The sequence below is a fragment of the Camelus bactrianus genome, chromosome 3, assembly GCF_048773025.1.
Source record: "Camelus bactrianus isolate YW-2024 breed Bactrian camel chromosome 3, ASM4877302v1, whole genome shotgun sequence".
In the NCBI taxonomy this organism is placed as follows: Eukaryota; Metazoa; Chordata; class Mammalia; order Artiodactyla; family Camelidae; genus Camelus; species Camelus bactrianus.
In genome coordinates this window covers 78,199,622-78,224,055 of record NC_133541.1, presented here as the reverse complement: position 1 = coordinate 78,224,055, position 24,434 = coordinate 78,199,622, and the positions used below count along the sequence as shown (strand labels likewise).

Genomic DNA, 24,434 nt, shown 5'->3' with positions numbered 1-24,434 from the left:
CTTCTTCCTAACCAAGAAAAACATGGCAACAGATGAAGAGCAAAGGGCAAAGAAATAAAAACCTCTCTACAGATATATGGCCTTTTATAGCAACCCCTCTCCAAAAAAAAAGTCAAGTTGATTTTGTTTTAAACATATTGTACCAGATTCTGTGAGACAATATGCAGAGCTACTGAGCAATGTACCCACAGCTCAATTCTAATAATGAGAGATACTAATTTTCGACTTTTTTGAAATGGTTAATGGGGACTTGTCCCTCTCTACCATTCAACTGTGTAAACCTTTCAGGCAGGGATTAGGCCTTTAATTTCTGGCCCTCACGTCTGTGCACAGGTAGGTGCCTGACAGAGAGCTGTGAAACACATTATGAGTTTCAGGGGGGTTAAGAGTTCCAGTTTTAGAGTCCAGCAGACCTGGACCACATTCCAGTTCAGCTGCTCAGAAATTAAGTAATCTGCCTTAAGATCTATGCAAATTATTGTGGTTTTTGTTTGCATATCTATATCTATGTCTATATCTATATATATCTTGAGATAGTTTGGAATAGTGCTTTGGTTAAAGTTTTACATAAATCTCGCTGAATCCACTTAGCCTTCCAAGGTAGGTGTGTTTTACAGATGAGCACATTTAAAGTAAACACCAAACAAATTATTATTTCTTTTATAATTAAACAATGAGGTAAGATTTCAAAAATCTGCCAGTAATGACTAGCAAGTGGTGTTTGGTGATTCTTTTAGTGACGCTAATTTAAAACTTTACGAAGTATTATTTATTCTCAGCGCAAGCCTATCAAAAATGACTAATGGTGTAGTCTTGCAGTCCTTCCTACTCTTGGTTCTCAAACATACCCTAGTAAGTGTAATTTACATATACCTGATTTTTAGTTTTCAGGTTTGTAAAACATCCTATCATCCTATGGGTGACTTCACAGTCATTGGAAGAAATGTTACTCACCTTCAAATAGAAGAAAACCAGAACTCTTAGTAAGGCTGCTAAAGCCACCTGCACACCTCTCCTCTATTTTCAAGGTTGTCGTCTGAACTCCCCTTATCTGAGGACAAACATTTGGTCAAAGACCAATTCACACTGTGGCAGTGACTTTGTTTATATGCTTTTTCATACAAGGCTCTCAATCTGTGTCAAGGGAGGCCTCAGGAGAACAAAGAGCCCGTCATCCGCGCATGGGCGCATTTTCTCTTTCATTTGACTTTTGGCCCTGGGAGGTGTACTGCAGCTGCGGGATGCTAGACCTTCGCAGCAGAGAATTTAAGCCAGCCTTATCCCTGACCGTCGTCATTAGCTCCTTTTTTGTGTTCGTATTTTCCCAGCTGTATTTACTGCCACGAAGAATTCTGCCACAATTAATTGGCCACGGGCCACCCTGTCTGAGGCAAACCCACACACGCAGGTGGCCAGGTTTCAGCCCGCCCACACTCCACGCGGAATCAGTCCATCTTCCGGCAACCAATCAGCACTCCGCACGCTGCCGCGCCAGCCAATCCAAGAGAACACACGTTGCTCCTGCCAACTTCTGCCCCTAGCCCCGCAGAGCACCGAGTTCGAGCCGGTGACTTGGCTGGGGGTTCGGCCCGCTTTCCCCGGAAGAGCTTGAGGCCTTCCAATTGGCTGAGGCTGGCAACTGCTTGGCACCCATTGGCTGCTGCCGCCCGCGGCCGCGAAGGGCGGGGAAGCCGACAGCGCTCTAGTGATGAGCTGGAAAGCAGTGAGTATTGTGGGTCTGTCTCGCGTGCGCCTGATCCCGTACCTCTGCTCGCTTCACCTCAGGTAACAGTGAGTAGTGGCTTGGAGGTGAGACGGCCTGGCGGGAGGACATCAGGGGCGTCTTCCCCGAGCCGTTCCGGGCTGCGGGTGAGGGAGACAGGGTGGAGGTCCGGGATGGCTGAGCCGGCTGCGGGCGGGTGTGGACCTCACAGGTGAGAGGGAAGTCGCCGGGGAAGGGTCGCGCTGGAGAATCCCAGGGCTTGCACCTCGCCTCTCTAGCCAGCTCACCAGTGTTAGGACGCCGGTTAGGCCTCTGTTACTCCATCTATTAAATGGGGGAAGGCGGGTAATAACCTCGCCTCGGCGGCCTCGGTGAAGATTCATAGAGATCACGTTCTGTGACGGGCACGGTGCTTCTGGTTCTTAGTGGATGCACAGACAACAGAAGGTCCATCCCCTCATACCAGGCCCTGACGGAGTTGTTGATGACAAGGGCAGTGTTTTCCAGGTGCTTACTGTCTTCCAAGTTCAGTACTAAATGTATTAACTCTTGTGATTCCTCAGTAAGTTAGTGTTGCTCTAATTTACAGTTAAGAAAGATTACCTGAGATTCTGTAGGTTCAGGAGCCAGGACAAAATGCCACAAACTCAATATGATATCAGGTTTTTAATGTAAAGTCTCTTCCAGTCTGCGATCGGCTTCCAGGGTTTTGCCCAGTAGACCTTTGGTCTCTGAAGGCAGAGGTCCTGGATTGGAATTCTCTCTCCATCACTTATTAGCTGTGATCTTGGACAAGTGACAATCTCCTCGTTCATACTTTCAATTTCTGTAAAGTATAGATAGTAGAATTGGCTCTTTAGGTTGTTTATGAGGGTTAAATGAAATAATACAATTTAAAGTGGCCAGAAAGACTGATCACTTAGTAAACGATCAATAAATGTTAGCTATTATTTTTAATAAAAGATTAGAGCATTAGAAGCTTGAACATTAGCTTAGACTTAAACTTAAAGCTGTGACATTATTAAAATTTAACATTGTCTTAATGGTTGTAAAATGTCTCAGTGGTGTTGTAAAGCCTGTCCTAAAATAAGTGGAAGTGAGCCCTGAATCAGGACCATTAGTCCCACTGCAGAAGTAGGCTTCCCTGTTACATTTCTGCTACAGCCGTTGTTAAACCTTGACTGAATTGGAAAGGCTAAATGACCAATTCAAGATTGATTGAAAAATAAGCATATTATGCAAAATTTTTATGTTAGGTAGAAAATATAATTTAATTTACAAGGCCTTGGTTTGCACATCTTGGGGAACATCTGAGGCATGTTACATTGAAGCTATTCACATAAATGAAACCCATATCAATCAGATAATGGAAGGTTAAACAGTTCTGATGTGAGCTTCTTTAGTAAGTGAATTCTGACTTAATCATGCTACATAACTACAGGTTTTTATGGCATTCACTTTTTATTAGAGGTTAAAACATTTATTATGTTAAATACTTAAATAGAACATATGGTCATTTCACTGACATTTAACAAAAAATGGAACTTTATTGGTCAAAGACTGTGGTGCTGACAGAGGATCTCGAGAAAAAATTTTAATTTGTGAAAGCTGTCCACTCTATGATGGCAGCCACTGTCTACATGAGTGATCACTTTAAAAACAAGCATAGAAAACATGAACAAAAAGGTTAGTTTAAGGAAAAAATAAAGCTAACATTACTCAGCACTTGGCTGTAGAGTTGTCAAGAGTGTATAACCTTTTATAAAGAGCTATTAGATTCTGATATAGTTAAGTGGTACCTGTTCTCTCTGATGTGTAACTTGGAGTTGAAGAGTTTCCTAATAGAAGGTCAAGAAGGAGAATCAAAGAAATAGAGAGATAAAGGTATTTAAAACATTTCCTGATGTTCTCCACAGATGGAGATCACAGTAGGGCATATTTTGTGCTTTCTTTTCAACTAATGTGACTGCCCTGTTACATTAGGAGAGCACCAAGACCTGCCCCTAACCCCTGCCTTGGTTCTGGAATATATTTTGAGAAATGCTCTGTCTTGCCTGCCCACACACAGATTTCAGTTTAGACAGTAACTGTTATTCCTTTTTGGATTTAATCCTGATGAAAAAAATCCATGCAAGAATTAACTGCCTGCCATTATGGAAAACAGTACGGAGATTCCTTAAAAAACTAAAAATAGACCTAACCCTATGATCCAGCAATCCCACTCCTGGGCATATATCCAGAGGGAACTTTAATTTGAAAAGATACATGCACCCCAGTGTTCACAGCAGCACTATTTACAATAGCCAAGATATGTAAACAACCTAAATGTCCATTGACAGATGACTAAAGAAACTGTGGTATATTTCTACAATGGAATACTACTCAGCCATTAAAAAATAAAATAATGCCATTGCAGCAACATGGATGGACTTAGAAATTGTCATTCTCAGTAAAGTAAGCCAGAAAGAGAAAGAAAAATACCATATGAGATCACTCATATGTGGAATCTAAAAAAAAAGACAAATGAACTCATTTACAAAACAGAAACAGACTCACAGACACAGGAAACAAACTTACGGTTACCAGGGCGGGAAGGCGAGAGGAAGGGATAAATTAGGAGGTGGAGATTTGCAGATACTAACTACTATATTTAAAACAGACAATTTCTTCTGTATAGCACAGGGAACTATATTCAGTATCTTGTAGTAACCTATAATGAAAAAATATGAAAATGAGTATCTGTATGTATATGTATGACTGAACTATTATGCTGTACACCAGAAATTGACACAACATTGTATTTAAAAAAAAAAGAGAATTAACTGCCTGGTTAAATACTTTATTGAGCTAAAAGAGAGCTTTCCAAGATTATACTTTGCTCCTTTTCCTACCTCCTACTCTACCACCTCTAAAGAGGCTCATTAATAGGAATTTTTAATGTTTTTGTTATTGTTATTGAATTCAAAATTTATTTAAAGGGTAGAATAAGTCAACTTTGAGACCAGAGGCTGGATTACATCCATTTCTATAGTTCTCGGACCTGGTATATAGTAGATGCTTGGTAAATAAAATAGTAGACCTCCTTGAGAAATTGTTGTGTTTCATTATGGTAAGGGAAATTTTGGTCATTCAGAAGCTCAAGGATGATTGGGGTAAACAGGCCCACCTTAGATATCTTGAGATCTTCCATTAAGTGAGACCAGTAGCTTACTGTCTACCAATTTTCTTTATTCACTGGGTTCCTACTTCATCATAGACATAAGGAGTGTAAAATTGAACAAGTCACATTTCCTGCCCTCAAAGTTTTTACAGTTAAATGGGAGAAGTTGACAAGTGAAAATTATAGAGTTGCCAAGAGAAAACACTGGAGTGGGAGCTAACATAACCTTTATGGGAGTCCAGGAGAAGACGAGTAGAAATTGGGCAATAAGCTCTGCCAAAATGTAAAAGGTCCATAAGCCCTATTAAGGAGTTTGGACTTTATACTAACCTGTAGGAGTGAATGATAACTAAGCTAAACACCTTAAAGATTTAGATTCTCATCTTTACAGGTAGTTTTTTATTGCTTACTTTTTGTGTGCTAGATTTGCATAAAGATAATGTTATCTATGCTAACAGTAGCTTTCCATCTTATCTTTGATTTCTGTCAAAGAGTTTTGAAAAAATACTCTTCCTCCCAGCCACAGGAACCTGGCAGGCGACCTTTGCATTTAAAGAATGTTGTTTAATCATAATGATCCCAGTAATTTCTTTTGCAATTCCTAAGAACTCGTGCTTGTTTATAACATACCCTTAAATAAGGTCATTGTATGGTTGTCTTTTCAGTGGAATGGGGAGATGTTCCTGACAGGCAGACTTTTTGAATGAGCTCATCCACTTTTAGTCTATAGGTAGGATCTATACTTACTGAACATTTTGCATCACTTATATAGATCCTAAATTCTATATTATTGAATTTTCTTTCCATATATACTGTCCCAAGTTTCTGAAGGGATTTGCCACCCCAAAACATGCTATTTTGGGATAAAGATTACTTTGAGCTGAAGGCAATTAAGCAGCAGCAAACGCAGAAAGCACTGTTTTCACTTCCACAATCTGCCTGAAAGTAGGATATCAATTTCCTTTTGTGAAGGTCTTCCTTTTACCCTCTCTTATACCAGGAGAATAACAGCTATCACTAGAGACAGAAAGGTGGCACTGAGATGGTCTGCACAAACTTTACTAAAATAGCCTTTCTCTTCTATTAGTTTCTTCCCATATATTTGTCTTCCCATAATTTACCAACCCTAGAAGCTTAAACTCCTTTCCCCTTGTCTTGTCATTTCTCCACCATTTTATCACCCTTTTTTAAAATGGTGTATAAGCTCGTGGAAATAATTGCTTCTTTGGGTCTCCAGTTCTTTTCTCTGAAGGCCTCCTTGCATATAAAAATTAAAATATAGCATCAAATAAACTTTGTCTTCTTCTGTTAATCTATCTTTTGTCAATTTAATTTGCAGGTCCCAGAGAGAGAACTAAGAGAATAGAGGAAAGGTTTTTTTCCTTCCCTGCACTTTTATATCATTTTAATGTTTATCATGTTTAATGTCTTATATGCTCTGCTTTGTGCTATTTAAATATTGTCTATAGCACTGATTTATTTTTGTCACCTTAGTTTTTAGATCAGTGGTTCTCACTCCTGGCTGGATAACAGAATGATCAGTGAGGCATTTTAAAGGACCTAGATTTCTGGGACCTACTCCAGAACAGACCCACTGAATCAGACTATCTGGCTGCGGGCCCTGAAATCTAATATCCAAAACAGAGTCAAAGAAAACTAGAGGCAGGCGGATGTTAAAGTGGTAAAGGTAAGTCTTATTCAAGAACTATTGTTAGAGAGGAAAGAAACATTGGTATTGCATTGGGCTCCATTCTGAATACAACAAGGGCAACCAGGATTTTATAGCAAAGGAGCAAAGTGGTGTCAATGAATGGAAAATTACAGTGAGGAGACATTAGGATAAGAGAGATTTCACCCTAGACCTACCTGACAGGATTGTTGCTGAAGGTAGGCCAGGGTGGTAAGACTGGGGATGAGGTAAGGAAATTTGAGGATAGGGGATTTTCACTAAACTGACTCAACAGGATTCTTGATTAAAGTGGACTAAGGGGTCCAAGGACAGGCCCAAGAGCTAGGCCTAGTCCAAAGGGAGACTTAGAGGAGCCTGACCAAGGAGGGAGTCTTTGTCATCATTAGCAACTGCTACAAGTGCTAACAAAGGTGGTTCTGCTATATGCACCTGTAGCTGAGAATTGCATTCTCATTCCCATAGAGGCTTGAGCCTTGATATATCATTTGGATCTTTTCTTGATCTTCTCTTTAGTAGTAACTTGATGATTCTGTAAATGGACAACCTCCTTTAGCCTTTTACTGGAGAGTACCATGGCACCAAAAGGAGACAAAATTAAGACCAAATAATTCATGTTTTGAAGCAAACACACTTCAACAAATATTAAGGGCCAACTGTGTTCCAGGCAGTGTTATAGTTAGTTGGTGGGGATATAGTAGTGAAAAAGGCAGACAAGGGGCAATGTCTCTATTAGTTGGGGACGTGGTGGTCAAAGAGTAGAGTATAGTACAGCAATATATAAACAAGTTAATTTCACATAGTGATACACTAAGAAGAAAATAAAAGAAAGGTATAATAGTGATTTGGGGAAGGCTGTAGTAAGGACAGGAAGTTTAAACTGAAGTTGTCATTACAAGTTGTTACTGTTCATGCTAAGATTTGGGATCTAGTAATTCAGACAGAGAAATAATAGCAAGATCAAAGGCCCAAAGTCAGTGACAGCCTTGGCCTATTTAAGGTGCGGAAAGAAAACCAGTAGAACATTGTAGACAATGGTATGTGATGACAGTGAGAAGTGGAATCTCCTAATTGCTATTAAGGTTGATTCCAAGGCTTTTGATTTTGAGCAACTGGCTCAGTTACCATTTTAATAGTAAAATTATTAAGATGAGGAAGACTGAGGCAAATTGAAGGAAGCCTGGGGAAGCAAGAGATGCCCATTAGGCATGAAGTTCTAAATAGGCTTCTTGATCTGGGACTTGGATCTGTGTGTGTGTGTCTGTCTGTCTCTGTCCCTTTCCCTCCCCCTTTTTTCTTCCCTTCCTCTTCTTTCCACCTGGGTTTTTCCATACATCAGCCTCAGGAAAACCATATTTCTTGTATGCCTACACTTTGATCAAAGGCTCCCAGAGCGATTATTCTAAGAGAAACCTACAGAGAATGCACATACTTTTCTAACTTAACTGTGGAAGTCATGCAGCATCACAGACTCCACCTCTTGATGGGAAGTGTGTCAAAGAATTTGCAGCAGTGTTTTAAAACCATCATATTATAGACTCTCTCTTTATGTTAATCTTTCCAGGTTAGTAACCATTTCCCTTTAAAAGTATTGTTGAACAGTAGCTTGTATTTGGAATTATTAATGATATAGTACTTTCCTCTTTATAGTTAAAATTATAAACTACTTATTTATGCTGTGCTGGTGGTTCGGGAATCTTCATCTGAATTCCTTCCTTACATGAAATCATGTAACACTTCATCAAATGAAATAAAATACTGAAGACAGTGGAGTTCTCTAAACTTCTGAAATTGTTCAGAGTTCTGCAGCGCTATCCTTAAAGGATATGAGAAGAGGTTTCCATTTGTGCTTGTCATTTGTTTGCTAGAATGAGTCCTATATCTACTAGACGGTAAAATGAAAATTTTCAATGACTGACTCTCTGAGGACTTTTAAAAGAGTTTATGCCTTGTGTATTATTTTTGTATTTTGGAAAGACATATATTTTTTTAAGTTATCTGGAATTTTATAATTTATTCCTTTTGGTTAGATTTTTATTAGAAAGAGAAATAAGATGGTATTTTATTTCTTATATGAGTTAATTTAAAACTCAAGATATGTGATTCTTGTCCCTATATGTTCCACACCTTAGAAACTTCTATTAAAATAAATCTATGCCCAGGTTCTACCCTCAGAGATTCTGACTGGTTGATTTGGGGTGGGGTCCAGGTATAGGTGATTCTATTATGAAGACAGATTTGAGACCCACTGATGTACTGAATCAAACTGTGGTATTTGCAGTTGCTAATCTTAGTTTCTGTAACAGGAAATTCAAATGGAGAGCCTGCCTGATGCAGCTGTTTTGGCAACTAGACTGAAAAACACTCTCATACAGTACCATAGCATTGAAGATGATAAGTGGCGAGTTGCTAAGAAAATGGTAAGTTAGTTAAAGTACTCATATTTGGGGTATGTCTTCTGTCTAATGCGTTGGTGGATGACCTTCAAAACAGTATGGGAAAATATGGACCATATTTTAGATGGATATGCAGGATAGATAACTGTGCTAATAAAATTGGTGGTTTAACAACTCACAAAGGCAGAAACATAGTAATCCTGTGTTCATTGGTTCTTCAGATACTGGACATGAGAATAGACTCACGGCAACAAGATCCTAAAGAGCTGCCTCTTAAATCAATAAATATATGTGTCAGTATTGATTTAAGGAAGTATAGCAATTGATAGTTTGAAATAGTTTCAGATATTTTAACAAGCCTGGGAGGATGGCCAGTTAGTATTCTTTTTTACCAATATGATTTTCCCAAACTATCACATAGCTGAGTGTTGACAGAGCCAACCCTAGGACCCAGGACTATACTAGTTAAGTGCTCTAGCTATTGTGATATTCAGAATTTCTTGGGAAATGATCTGGAAAAACATGTAGGGACTAATTCAGGGTAGCACCGTCATAATAGATGTGAATTGGCTAATTTAAAAAAGACATATGAGTAAGTTCAGAATGAAATAGTTCTATTATCTTAGTCTAAATGTGTCAGTAATGGTAAATAGACGAGATTGGAATGAGGCAAGTAATAATGGCTAATGAGACAGTGTCATCACTGAATCTTATCAGTGTTTGGGTATCATTAAGCTACTGAAGAATCTTTTATGGAGGTCTGTAATTTAAGTACTTTTGAATATAGAAGAAATTCAAATATGGATTATTTTGTGGTATAAATGACTTTTATGTATCTCTTTGAATGTTTACTTAAATTTTATTTTCATGCAAAAACTCTAGACTTTATGAAATTGTCAGTTTTATATCCAGATTTCCACCTATATAATAATCACCATACATTGGTTTTGTTTTTCTAGAAAGATGTAACAATTTGGAGGAAACCTTCAGAAGAATTTAATGGATATCTGTAAGCAAAGTTTTATGTAGCTCTTAAGACTTTGTTAAACTTCAAATATATAAACAAATACACACATGATCACTAAATGATCATTGCTAGTAAAATTTGGCTTCTGCTTTTAAGATTTTAAATTTTCTGAGAAGCAAATCATGTTATGAATCCAAAGCCTTTAAAATGTCCATATCTCTTGTGGACTGAATTGGTGGTGAGGGGATCATAAATAATGATATCAAATGGCTGATAAAATCTTAATTTCTTACCATGGTGTATAAGACCCTTCTAATATTCTTTCTATATTTACTCAGTGCTCTAGCATACTTTATTCTAAGAATTTATCTTGAAGAAATTATCAGAAAGATAATAGTTATTTAAGTACTTGTCTCTTCCATCACAGCATTACTTCCAACATTAAAAATTATAAACAACTTGAATAATCAAAGTTGGAGAATGATTGAATTATAAAACGTGATATTAGACAGTCTTTAAAAAACGCATTTTCAGATATTATTTAAAAACATAAGAAAATGCTCAAGAAATAATGTAAAGTGAGCAAAGCAGAATACTGAATTGTATGTAGCACAATCATAGGTTGAGTTTAAGTATATATTTTTATGTATTAAATGTTTTTATTTAACAAAATATATACCTCTAGATGGCAGTTTTATGTGTGATTTTTATTTGTTTTTTGTTTTTTGCATATGAATTGAGTTGCATATGAGTAGAATGTGAATTATGCCTTTAACCAGTAAAAAAATATTGTTTTGTAAAGCCAGTGGAGACGGTTGCCTGGTGAAATTGGAGTGGAATATTCACATCCTTGGGACTTGGCACTTTTAAAAATGACACTGTTGGCCCCACTTACTATATACAGAATGTTTTGAAGTATAATACCAAAGATACCATTTCCAGAAAGATAAATTATACAATATTTATGACAAGGACAGGGAAATGAGTCGGATTAAGCATTGTAAGCAAGGATGGAAGTTAATTCTTTTAGATCAGTAATTCCCGTGAGGGTTGAAGAAGTGTGAGAAGTGCCAAGGGAGCACTATGCTTGGTGACAGGGAAAAACTTCATAGAGGAGCTAATATTAGAGCTGAGTCCTGGAGGAAGAATAGATATTTCTTAGAGAATGGAGGAAAGGAAATATTCATAGTCTAGGCAGAGGGAATTGCACATACTACATGAACACAGATGGGAAACTTTTAGGTGTTTGTTTAGGGAAGATGAAGTTGTGTTTGTATAGCTGGAGCATAAAGTATGGGGTAGGGAGAGCATGTCTGAAGGATTTTTGAATTCTAAACTAAGGAATTCAGTTTTGCACTTATCATCTGCTCACCTGTCACCCCCTACCTCCCAAATCCTCAAAGGATTTTGCATTTACTCTAATAACATTGTGAAGGACAGAAATGAGCATGGAAATTATAGAGAAGTAATTTTATCCTGGAGTTCCACAGCTAGCTTCTTGAAGTGTTCCTAAGATTGTATGCAAAGTTTTGTGACAATGTGTATATTCCTTGGAAGTGAGCTGTGACTTTTTTTAAAGATTCTTAAAGAGATATGTGATCAAAAGAGCCAAAAACTGATGCAGTGTTGAGTTGGACACAAGAGTTCCCAAATTAAGGACCTAGCATGGGAGTTGAAAATGACAACTTAATGTGAATGAGATTTATGATAGTGATGGTGGTGATAATGATGTTGGTGATGATAACGAACACTTATTGAGAACCAGATATTGTTCTAAGCACTTTACATCTGGGAAATCATCCTGATAAAACACATGGTGACTTATTAGTTCTGACTGTTGGAATGGGTTAAAGGAAAAGAGTCAAAGCTGAATTCCACGTTTCTAACTTGGGTGCCTGAATTAGTTTGTATTCCACCCCCACAACATACCCCAAGTTAGAGAACACAGGCAGGAAGAGCAGATTTAGGATGGGGAAATAATAGAAGCTTGAGCTTTAGATATTCACAAAATGATTAAAAAAAGTTTCAGATGCTTTACGAAAAAGAAAAAAGGCCCCACAAAACATTACTGGTAGAGTCAAAGCCAATCTATCTCTTCTCTTCTTTCCTCCCCAGAGGTAACTACTGTCTTGAAGTTGTATATATTATTCCTGTTTCATGCTTTGACCATGTTTGTGTGTGTGTTTTCTTTAGTAATTTGCATTAATTTTTCAGTGTTATGTTTTCAAGATTTACCCATGTTGTTACATGTTGATCTGTTCTTTCACTTCTATTTGAGTACACCACAATGTGTTTATCTGTGTTTGCAGATTTGCCTACTGAAAAATGTTTAGACTGTTGTCAGTTCTTTCCTATAAGGTACAGTGGTATAGTAAACTTTTTGGTACATGTGTCCTGCATGCTTAGGGACATACATCATTCAACTTAACTAGACATTGCCAAATTGCTCTCTAAAATGGTGACAGCAGTTTGACAGCTCTCATTCCCCTCCAGTACTTGTTATTAAGTTTTTAATCTCTGCCAGTCTCAGGGATGTGAGGTGGTACCTTGTTGGTAATTACTTGATTATGAGTGAAGTTAAGCATCTCTTCTAAATTTATTGACATTTCAAGCTATCTTAACATATCCTTTGCCCATCTTTTCTTTGGATTTCCTTTTTCTCATTGATTTATATAAATTAATTTTATACCCTCTATAATAAGTATATGTCTTTTTATACATGTTATACTTCTTCCAGTCTGGCTAGTTTTTAAAGAAAAGAAATTACTTATTTTGTCATTTGTGGTATGCAGGTTTTTAATTTTAGCCATCTTGTATTATTTTTGTTTTTGTGTTTTTATATATTCAAGAAATCCCCCTGTACCCTGAGGTCACAAAGATGGTTACTTATATATTTTTCTCAAAGTTTAAAAATTTTACATTTTACATAGCAGTCTTTTTTCTATCTGGAATTAATTGTTTTGAATGGTGTAAAGTAAGAATTCAGGTTTATTAGGATGACTATTGAGTCCAAGCACCATTTTTGAAATAGCACGTCTTTTTCCCACTGATATGTAATGCCACCTTTGAAATATGTAATGTTCTGATATTATTCATAAGTCAACCCTGGGTGTTATATTCCTGGGTGACCTATTTTTTCTATTTCTAATAAAAAGGTGTTTTTTGGTGGGAGAGGGATAAATAAGGAGTTTAGAATTATCAGATATACACTACTATATATAAAATAAACAAGGACCTACTGTATAGCACAGGGAACTATATTCAATACCTTTTAATAACTGATACTGGAAAAGAATCTGAAAAAGAATATATATATAAATGTAACTATGTAACTGAATCACTTTGCTGTACACCAGAAATCAACTATACTTCACTTTAAAAAAGTATTTAAGTCTGTGTAAAAATATGCATATACCTAATGATTAGAGAAATGCAAATCAAAATCACAATGAAGTATCACCTTACACCAGTCAGAATGGCAATCATCAAAAAGTTTACAAATAATAAATGCTGGAGAGGGTGTAGAGAACAGGCAACTCTCTTCTGCTATTGGTGGGAATGTAAATTGGTGCAGCCACTATGGAGAACAGTCTGGAGGTTCCTTAAAAAACTAAAACTAGACTTACCATATGATCCAGCAATCCCTCTCCTGGGCATATATCCAGAGAAAACTCTTAATTCAAGAAGACACATGCACCCCAGTGTTCACAGCAGCACTATTTACAATAGCCAAGACTTGGAAGCAACCTAAATGTCCATCAGCAGATGAATGGATAAAGAAGATATGGTATGATATGTGTATGTGTGTATATATATATAATGTTGCAATATATATAACTCAGCCATAAAAAAGAATGAAATAATGCCATTTGCAGCAGCATGGAGGGACCTAGAGATTATCATACTAAGTAAGTTAGACAAAGAAAAGACAGATATTGTATGATATCACTTATATGTGGAATCTAAAAATCTAAAAAAACATTATACAATGAATTTATTTCCAAAAAAGAAACAGACTCACAGACATAGAAAACAAACTATGGTTACCAAAGGGGAAAGCAGGGGGAGGGGTAAATTAGGAGTTTGGGATTAGCAGATACTACTATATATAAAACAGATGAACAACAAGGACCTACTGTATAGCACAGGGGACTATATTTAATATCCTGTAATAAACTATAATAGAAAAGAATCTGAAAAATTATATATATATAAACTGAATCACTTTGCTGTACAACAGAAACTAACACAACTTTGTAAATCAGCTATAGTTCAATTAAAAAATGTGTATACTAATAACATGTTAGAGCATAACTGAGAAAAGAACAGCACACAAAATAAATGGAAGCATTACAGTGTTCTGTAAACTGTTCTTGGCTACACCATAACCTAAAGGTACTTTCTTCATGGTAAATGCATAAGAGAGTCTTCAGATCTCTTATTAGATTTGAAGATAAAGAGTACATTCTGATGAAATAATTGATAGAAACTAATTTATCAGAAAAGTTGTTGGGATTTACTATTTTTGAAAAATCTTCACTAACTTTTACTTTTTTTGACGTTAGCTCTAAACTTTAAGAGTATGTTGAAAATTTTCATTCTAATAGCATTTGACTTTTAATATTTTTTCTCCAGCTTCAAAGCCCAAGGTGTTATAGATGATGTTGTCAACAATATAATAGACCATATACGCCCAGGTCCCTGTCGTTTGGATTGGGACAGTTTAATGACTTCATTGGATATTTTGGAGCATTTTGAAGAGGTATTTGTTTAGAAATATTACTTCAGATTGTGTGTGTGCACACGTGTGCGTCCATGTGTACACACTTGTATTCATTGCTTTGAGAATAAGTAGTCATCGCAAAGATTTCACAGGAGAATCCTTGCTGCCTTTTAAAAAGCCTGAGTTTTTCCTCATATTAACTAATGAATGTTAGTCAGAACTGAGTTTGTTTTCCCCAGTAGCTCTATCCTTGCTGCTTAAGAGAATCATCAGTGTCTTTAGTTGTAAAACCTTAAGTGGTGTTCTGAAATCTAAAATTCTGAAAATATCAGCATCATATTTGGGTTTCTAGGTAGTTGTATTTAGGCTTTCCATAAATAATATTAAGTAAATATCAAAGTCTAAAGATAAAAATGCTACCTTAGGCATTAGAGAATTATGTAACCAAAGTGGCTTTCTCTTTTTCTATTTTTATTAATTCATTTCTTGCCATGTTTGAATTCCTTTATTGAAACATTAGCTGTTTTAGTCAAAGTATTTGTGGATTTTATCTTCTATACCTGTAGTCTACACCACCTACTTCCACTTTTATCATATAGGATAAAAGGTGACCATATTGAAATAGAGATTTGGATACTGGATAACTTAGCTCTGTATTTTGATTATATATCTTCTTCATGTCTATACATTAGCAATGAGATTTAGAATAGCTAGCTAAACCTGTCAGAATCACTGTAAGAATTGTTATTCATAATAATTATATTTTAAGGGAGTATTAAGTTTTTTGCTAAAGATTAACTTGTGATATATGTCTATGTATGTGTTTCCTGTAGAACTAAAACCTGTTACCTGTTCTCTTCCAGAATTGCTGTGTGATGCGTTACACTACTGCTGGTCAGCTTTGGAATATAATTTCCCCAAGAGAGTTTGTTGACTTCTCCTACACTGTGGGATATAAAGAAGGGCTTTTATCCTGTGGTAATTATCTCAAAACCGTACGCTTTCATTTTGTTTTAAACATTTGAGTTTTTAGGCTGGAAGTTCCTTTTCACCCATGTATTTTCAACCTTCATAGTTATTTCATAATCACTAAGATTTGTTTGCAAATGCTAAACCCTAGGAATTAAAATAACAGTATCATGAAAGATTTTGCAATCTTTCTGATAGGTTTTTGTTCCTAGTGACACAGCTAACAAATATGGATCATATGACTGCCTCCAAGAAAGGATCCAGTCAATGGATTTCCTTTTAAGTCACTCTCAGGACACACAGCTTCTTAGTCATATAGTTAGAAAAATAGGCTTGGTATGTGTTGGAATATTTTTCTTTCCTTGATCTGTGTAATATTTTTCTTTTCAAAATTAAAAATACTGCTATTAGAAGGCTCCTGCTTTCTAAAATATATCTATAGGTAAATTATTATTTTCTTACGTATAGTATGTATTTGAGTTGGCAGTTATGGGTAAATAACTACCTGTTTATTCTTAACCAGTTAGTACCAAAGTTCGATATGGCAGTGCCTGTGGAGAGCAGTGGTGGTACCATAGGTTTGATTATTGGCACCTTGAGGCTTGGCTGCCTCAGTGAAGAGTCATAGTTTCCAAGGAGCTACCAAGATGACATGATGCCATCTATCCTGAGGGGACTGGAATTTTCCCCATTACATATATACCACTATTAGAAGTCCACTTGTTAATTATCTTTTTTTTAAAAGAAATTGAAGCATAGTCACTTTACAGTGTTGTTTCAGGTATCTTTTTCATTCTTCCATGGTCACTCTTGGGGCTTAATTTTCATCTACATGGATAAGAAGAAAAATATTTAAACAAGAAATCTGGTAATATTTTTTAATGAGCATTTTAGACTAATGTCATTAATTACTATTAATAGTATTATTTTAAAATTCCTTGTAGGGATAAGTCTTGACTGGAGTGAAAAGAGGCCAGAATTTGTTCGTGGATATAACCATCCCTGTGGTTGGTTTTGTGTTCCTCTTAGAGACAATCCAAATCGGAGTCTTTTGACAGGCTATATTCAGACAGATCTGCGTGGGATGATTCCTCAGTCTGCAGTAGATACAGCCATGGCAAGCACTTTAATCAACTTCTATGGTGATTTACAAAAAGCCTTACAAAAGGCATAAAATGTTTGAACTGGTATTATGTCCCCTGAATCACCTCTCTCTTTCAGGTGCATGGCCTGTAAAAATAATCTTTTTCTCTCTTGTGCATAGTATGTAGAAAAATTTGAGATGTTTTTGGTTTATTTCATTCCTAAAATAAATAACAGTGGGCATTGCAGTTTTCCTTAACAGTCATTTGCACATTGTTTGGTATGGCCGTGTGTCTAGCAATGAAGAGCATGACAAATCCACCAAGAAGTAGATATAATTCTTTGACTCAAACTCTTAGGAAATTGAATATTAGTACGAATATTTTGGCTGCTTAGAAGTTAGAGAAAGCCATGCTTCATGCTGGTAGGTTAAAATCACCTATTTTAGAGCTTTATGAACATTCTGCAAAAGTTTTAAACTTTACTGGAAGCTAAATATTAATGCTTTACTTTTGGTTTGCGCTGAGTTTGACAATATCATGGACTAAAGAAAAAAAGCTCTTATCTGTATTTTATAAAGATGAACTTCATTGTCAATTGACTTGTACTACTTTCAGTATTGAAAAGATCAGAAATAGAAAAGAATAGATATCATAGTAAAATGCAATTCAGTTTTGATACACAGATGGCATTATTTTGTAGATATCTTTAAAAATATATTTGTATCTTTATGTGCATTTATTTTGGAAGTCTTAAAAGCATTTATGCATGAATAAGACAATTTAAAAAGCTGCCAGATATGTGCTGGGGCACCACATTGATTGGGCAGTAGTCTGGGTTGTGGGAAGTGGTTGGTGGTATCCAATAGTGACCAACAGAGAAGCATCGCTCTAGAAAGTTAAATTCAATGAATGTTCTGTACGTGTTGCAGTTTTAAATGTTTCAGTTTCAAGTGTGTCACTCAACTCATAATGTATTACTAACTATGTCACAGACATTCACAATTGTGATGTAACTTCAGTCTGGAACTATAACAAATGCATTCATAGATTTATCCAAATGCCTAGATGAGTCATAACCAGAATGAACTATATGACCCTTGGTTTTGTGGGTACCTTAAATGAATATTGCTAAATGATTTTAACATTCCACATGATCTTTGGCTTTGAACTAACCACCTGGTTTACTTCTAAAATGAGAACTTGAGGGAAACTCAGTTGTCTGTGCAAATTTTTGTCAGTATTTATATTTGTGTATATGCATTCATCTTGAAATCTATTTCAGTGTTCTATGAGTTATTTATGTGTTACTATTACTGTTTCTTTTTCATTCTTTCTTTCTTTCTTTTGGTTAATGTGGGGTAAAGTGAGTTCTGGAAATCTCTATTTGTTAGAAGGGCAGGAAAAGCACAAGAGCATATGGTGGTTCAATTGGATGAAGGATTGATCTGTGTTTTACTTTACTGTGTTTCCCCGAGTGTAAAGAAAGCACGAGTTGCAGTTTTTCAGACCCATTTTGATAAAGTGGAAAAGTAGAGCTGATTTTTGTTTTTATTTTTTGCTATTGGAGATGTTCAAAAAAACAAAAGGTGGCAGCACCACAATATCCATAGTGAATAACCTGTTTTTAGACTGAAAATACTTTGTTTCAAGACGTGACAGAAGCAATGCATAAATGATACTATATTCTTAATTTGAAATTTATTATTTACCAATGTTTTTCCAAATTGACTATAATTCTTGAGTTGCTGGATTTCTCTACTTTTTTTTCCCTTGCCATGGGGAAAAAACTGAGCTGTTTAGCTTTCAGTTTCCCTTGCAATGGGGAAAAAACTGAGCTGTTTAGCTTTCAGTTTCCCATGGCAATTGTTAAATGTTAATTTTGACTTAATCTGTTATCTTTTATTTGGTTTTATTAGTGTAGAGTAGGAGGTTTCTTATATCCTAGTATTCTTTCTAGGATTGCAAAATACCAGCAGATGTCCAATTATAAGCTGCCCCAGATTGGGTAAGATTGCAACAAGATGTACATTACTATAAGGGCTATTATTACCTGGGTTAGGTGCCCCCAAAGGCAAATAAACTGTTCACTCTCAGCGACTCTATGTTCTCTTTGTTTTTTTTTTTTTTAACTTATTCCTCCAACTAGTGATTACATCAATCCACTGTTGAATGAAGACCCACTTCAGGTAACAGGACCCTCATGGAAAAGTTTTCATTGCAATATTGAACCATATGATGGATTAAAGAACTATATTTGAATTACCTGAAATTTATATGCAGCTTCTAGATGGCACTTTAGATCTGCTGGATTCTAGCTGTGCACTTTAAAAAAAAAAGGGAAAAAAACAGGTTTATTGAGATATAATTCCCATGCTATATAATTTACCAGTTGTAAGTTTACAATTCAGTGATTTTTGAATATATTTATAGTTGTGTAGCCATCATGAGAGCCCAGTTTTAGAACATTTCTGTCACCCAAAAAGATCCCTTTTGCCTGTTTGCTGGCTCATATTTAACCAAAGTTTAGCACAGTTGTCAGTATAAAGAAGATTATTAAAATGATTAGACCAGACTTTGTTTAGTTTTGTTTTCAATTGTAGAGGTGTTTTTGATTCTAAGCTCAGGAACCTGATGATAATGTATTAAATATGTTTTCTCAAATGCCGTAATGATACAAAATTTAAAGATGTGGGTTAGGATTAATATTAACATATAATAGAGTTTGCTGTTTCTACAGCAGTGAATATATAATTTAAAATTTCCTGGCAGCTGCATTTAAAAAAATCAAAAGAAACAGCTGAAGGTAATTTTAATAATATAGTTCACTTAACTCAACATATTCAAAATATTATCATTTTAACATGTAACCAGTATAAAAATCTTTAAGATAGCTTATATTCTTATTTTGTACTAATTTTTTGAAATCTGGTGTGTATTTTACGAATTTGGGCTGGCCACATTTCAAGTGCTCATTATCCACATAAGGCCAGTGGCCTCTATTGAATAGCACAGTTCTGTATGTATCAATTTGTCTTTCTACAATAAGAAGTAGAGGTATTTCATGAAATTACTCTCTTAAATACAAAATATTTTCTAGTCTCTGAAGCCTTCAGTGCTTGCTAAATGGGATTTCTTAACATTAGAAATAAATCATTTAGTAATTTTCAATAGAATAAAAAGTATAGCCAAAATTTTTTCTTTTAAAGATAATTAACTTTTCATAGGGCAATTAATGAAATGAAAGAATGTAATCCGCCTTATAATTAATGTGGTTGATTATTTTCTCTAGCTTATAGCTAGTTTGTATTAGAAACATGTATGCAGGAAATACTTGGCATAGTACTATTTTCAGTACATGGTACCTATTTTTAAGGAAATTAGTTTCATATAAGAAAATATAATTTATCATAAGTGATCCTTTTGCATGAAATATTAGTTTGTATTGATAATTCTTGATTAATCTTGAAGTTTAACAAAATACTCAGAAAAAATAATTGTAAGAATTTAGTGTTCTGCAGCTAAGTATAATATAAACTGCTAGAGTATTAAAGATAGACTGTAAATATTAAAAATCTCTTCATTTCACTGTTCATTGAAGTTGGATGTATTTCAAATTGTAGATTTCTGTCTGTAAATTGTCTCCTAGTAAAAAAACCAAGTCCTTTCTTTACTCCCTCTTTCTTTCCTAGCTGAAGGACATTTAATCAACACTCAGGTTGAATTAAATTAGTATCTCAAGCTAAAAACACTGTAACTGAGGTTGCCTCTGGAGAAGATAGGAAATCGATGCACAATTTAAGCCCCTAATGTCTATTGAGCTCTTTGTATGAGTAATTCCTTTGATGTAGATAAAAGCTTTACCTGTTTACTTTAGAGCATACTAGCATCCTTAGAACCTGTTGTTAAAATCCAGTTTCTTTGAATTAAGTGGATACTGTATCTATCCCAACCTTATTCATAAATTAACAAAACACAGAGAAGCTAAGTTTTCATTTTACCCTGTGTTGTATAATTACTTGTCCAGTTTTTCTCGCATGCCTTTCTTATTCAGTTTCCAGCAGTAGGGGATGGTGGGATCTGAGCATAGAAGAAATACTGGATTAAACCCAGAGCATAAGAAATTGAAATTATTATTTGCTTCTTATTTTGTTGCTTTCAAATATTTTACATATATTGTTAAATAAAATTTAATCTCTTGCAATTCAAAAAAAGCTATATTATATATGGGCTTTATTTTTAAGAAGTTTATAATTCTTTTATGAATCAATATGTAAACCTGGAACCTTTATTAAACTAGTAAGAGCATGTATTAATATAAATAAAATGTATATTTATTTTTAAATTGTTAAAATATATCAGAATAAAATTTCTACACACTTTTATATTGACTGTTGATACTATCTGTGTAAGTTGCTTTAACCTTATCTGAATATAAAGTATGTAATTTAGTTTCCTGAACTCTTAAAAAAGAAAAATGTAAACTGGAAAACTAAGATTATTAATGTACATGCTAAACCCCTGCCAATGTCTCATATAATATTAGCCACAATCCTGCTGAATTTTGATTTGCTATTATAGAGCAAGGATGATGACATACTCTGTGTCCCCGGAGACACAAGGTAGATCCGTGTTACTTGTGTTATCAGCTGTACAGGTGATTCGTGGGGTGTAGTATTCTGCTGATAAAAATCATGGAGGAAGTACAATGTACAAGTACCAAAATGGGCTTTTTACTCATTATTTGGATAGTATCGTTTTTTTTTTTTCAGGAGCTTTACCTTCCTACTTAGGTTTTGCTTTAGTGACATCGCTTTAGTACAAGGCAGCTGATTCTTTATTAAAGGAAATAGTCCAGAGATTGTGCAAAATCAAGTTGAAATAAAAAGATGTTTCATGTAGTCAGAAATGGACTTGCAGATGGGAGGGGTTTTTGTTCTTCTCTAGCCTTTCCCTCAGTTAAGAAGTTATTGTTTAGGATAAGTGTGTCTTAACACGGTGAGGATTTTTGGATGTAATGGTACTTAGTAGCAAGTTGCAGTTCTGAGAGTAAGCCTCACTGACCTATTATCCCATCTCCTGAATATTTCACACAAATGTTTGCTCATTGATCAAGTGGCCAGACTCAAGACTTTCAGATCTTTTTACAACTTGTGCTAAGAAAGAGCTTCTTAGGAGTGAACAGGCAATTTTTTTCCCTTCATTCTCAAGTCCTGTAGGTTTGAAAGCATCATCATGAAGGAACCACTGAATATCATTTGGTTCAACAATTCCACATTAGGATTATTTCTTTGGTTTGGATTTCACAAAACTCAGAAAAGACTTTATGTAGTGTTACTGGAAAAAGAAAAAGAATTGAGGCTGGATTATTATATAGCTATCATAAATGTTGGTAAACATTATTCTAATAATGTACTTTAGTGATAGACTGATAGAAAAAAGTTACAATATGATTAAAGTCTGTAAGAAAACTAATGCTAGATAAAGACAATGCTTGTCTTTGGAAGGCATTCTTACGGTAATTTTCTACTTTTCTGTACTTTGAAATTTTTATGAAAATCAGTTTTTATGTGAATTAAGTGAATCCAGTGAATTAAGTTTCTAGTAGTGAGAGCACTGGGGTAGGAGATGGTCAACCCAGATCTCTTCTCTTCTTAGCACTGTGAACTTAGATAAGTCATTACTTCTCTGGGTGTCATTTCTCTTTAATAAAATAAGCCTGTTGGATTGGCTGGTTACTAAGATCCCCTTTTACCTTTGTGGTTTTAAGACATCACTGTAGAATACTAAAAATGCTATGAAACTCAAAGTACAATTTCATCTGAGAGAATGAAAAAACACACAAGGAATGATTCAACTCCATATTTCAGATATAAGGAAAATGTCCATTGTGTTGCTCTTGAACTGTGGTAACATTTCAAATCACAGAATGCAAAGTTTTGGTGGGCTCTTAGATGATTTATTATCATACTGTACATGCAAATTGCTTTACAAATTTCCCAGCAGTAAGGTATATGCTTCTCTTGGCATGCTCTGACAAATCTGGGTGAACTTGCACAAAATAACATTGGCCCTCGTTACTGTCAATTTCAACACTCTACCAACATCCATTTTGCCTCGTCATATTCTTCCATTATGTTCCTGGGAAACACCAAAAAATTAGCATGTCTGTCACTTAACTAGGTTATTCCAATCTGAGTCCAAGAAGAAGGCACAGTTGTCTGTGGCTCTCATGTTGTCTGCCCCAGGCTTTGGGCAGCTGAGAGAGCCAATGACTGTTGTGTCCCATCTGCAGGAAGTTGGGACTCACTGTCAGTCACTGCCGTTGAAGAATATGGTAGCTCAAAGGCAAAGGGGCATGATTTTGATGAATTCTCTACAAACATTCTCTCTATTTACATTTATGGCCAGGTCGGACTTACATGTTTACCTAAAAAATACTGTAATATATCTTTGTATTAAGGAGTCAATAGCACCATTTTGACAGGTTTTTAAAATGAAGTGTTGACAGCTCCTTTTTCTAGTACTTTTCAATCAGGAATTGGGAAAGTAGCCTACAATCTTGGCTGTGTCAACTGAAATACTAACACTTTTTCTTTGTCCTCCAAATCCTACATGCACTTGTTTTTGGCTAATGACTTGCAGTCTAAACTATTGGAGATGTAGGTTTCCTGTATGTAATAGTCCATTAATCTAATCTCCATGCTGCTGCTGAGCTGCTTATGTCCTTTTAGTCCAGAAAACTTTTGACAACCCAGCAATACAAAATTTTCCTCTAGGAAAAACTAGAAAAGACATACCAGATAATGTCACCAAAATCTGAAAACCCTAGTAGGAAGTATTAATTACTCAATGCCTGCTAACTTGTGTTTTCTTTATCTCCCTCCCACAGTATCTCTATGTCTTAGCTTCTCTTCTGTCAGATGATAGTCAACCTTTGTCCCTTTCTTCATTTGTCCTAGGGAATAATGCAGCCATTTACTAATCACAAACATTATCTAAAACAAGCAAAGTGGCAAGACAACTAAAAGTATATATACTGTAATCTGATTTTTAAAAAATTAGTTTCTTGAAGATGGATGTAAAATAATACCTGCAATGAGTGATATAAAAAGGAATGTATAGAAGGGGGTGTAAAGCAAAAGGGACGGATGTAGAAGACAGGACTTCACAGGATCAGCTTGATGTTTGGGAAAAGCAGCTGAGAATTTTAAATTTTGTTGTCTGAGGCTTAGCTTTCATGCACAGGTTATCTTTTGGAGTCTAAACTTTCAGATATAATTGTATCTCAAATCCTGTGGGAATTGCTCCTTCCAATCAGATAATTTGAAAGGTCAAAATAACTATGAAAGAAGATACCTTGAGGTGGGCTTCCACTGGAAAAGCTTTAGCAAGTAGTTAGGTAATTTTCTAGAGCCACAGGGAATTATTCAGGTACTGGAGTTTTGCCAAACTTACTCAGATAATCACTATCATCTTTTACTCTCCTTTGTTAGTGGAGACCTAGCCAATGCAGTTTTTGCTTTTATTGACTGAGGCTTTGTTTCAACCGGTGACTTGCAAAATGTCTTTGATGATTTTCATTTTGCTTGAGGATGCACCAAATTAGCCATGGATGTAGGAGATCACAGAGGGCTAGATGCTCTGAGGAAATGCTGCACATGTGTCTACCAGTAAGAAAGGGGCGAGGAAGTCTAATTCAACTTCACACAAGATCTGAGACTTGA

General features: G+C 35.5%; 1 protein-coding gene across 9 annotated transcripts; it reads left to right on the top strand.

Moving 5' to 3' along the window:
* The first annotated feature begins 935 nt into the window (after nt 1-935).
* On the top strand, nt 936-21,092 carry STARD4 (StAR related lipid transfer domain containing 4). 9 transcript variants are annotated; one of them, XM_045507814.2, is made up of 7 exons: nt 937-1,723; nt 6,378-6,570; nt 8,877-8,990; nt 9,926-9,975; nt 14,569-14,695; nt 15,520-15,634; nt 16,570-21,092. In XM_045507814.2, the coding sequence occupies exons 3-7, from the start codon at nt 8,886-8,888 to the stop codon at nt 16,797-16,799; spliced, it is 627 nt and encodes a 208-aa protein (XP_045363770.1). In that variant the 5' UTR covers nt 937-1,723; nt 6,378-6,570; nt 8,877-8,885; the 3' UTR covers nt 16,800-21,092. The 9 variants fall into 9 exon arrangements, with proteins under 9 accessions (XP_010969783.2, XP_045363770.1, XP_010969786.1 ...); XM_010971484.3 differs by having other exon boundaries at nt 937-1,785; XM_010971481.3 differs by lacking the exon at nt 6,378-6,570 and having other exon boundaries at nt 936-1,723.
* The last annotated feature ends 3,342 nt before the right edge of the window (nt 21,093-24,434 follow it).

Excerpts from the sequence above, each read along its gene's own strand:
- STARD4 (XM_010971481.3), top strand. Across the intron at positions 8,991-9,925 it reads GGCGAGTTGCTAAGAAAATG|AAAGATGTAACAATTTGGAG; the intron begins GTAAGTTAGTTA and ends TTGTTTTTCTAG. Across the intron at positions 14,696-15,519 it reads TTTTGGAGCATTTTGAAGAG|AATTGCTGTGTGATGCGTTA; the intron begins GTATTTGTTTAG and ends GTTCTCTTCCAG.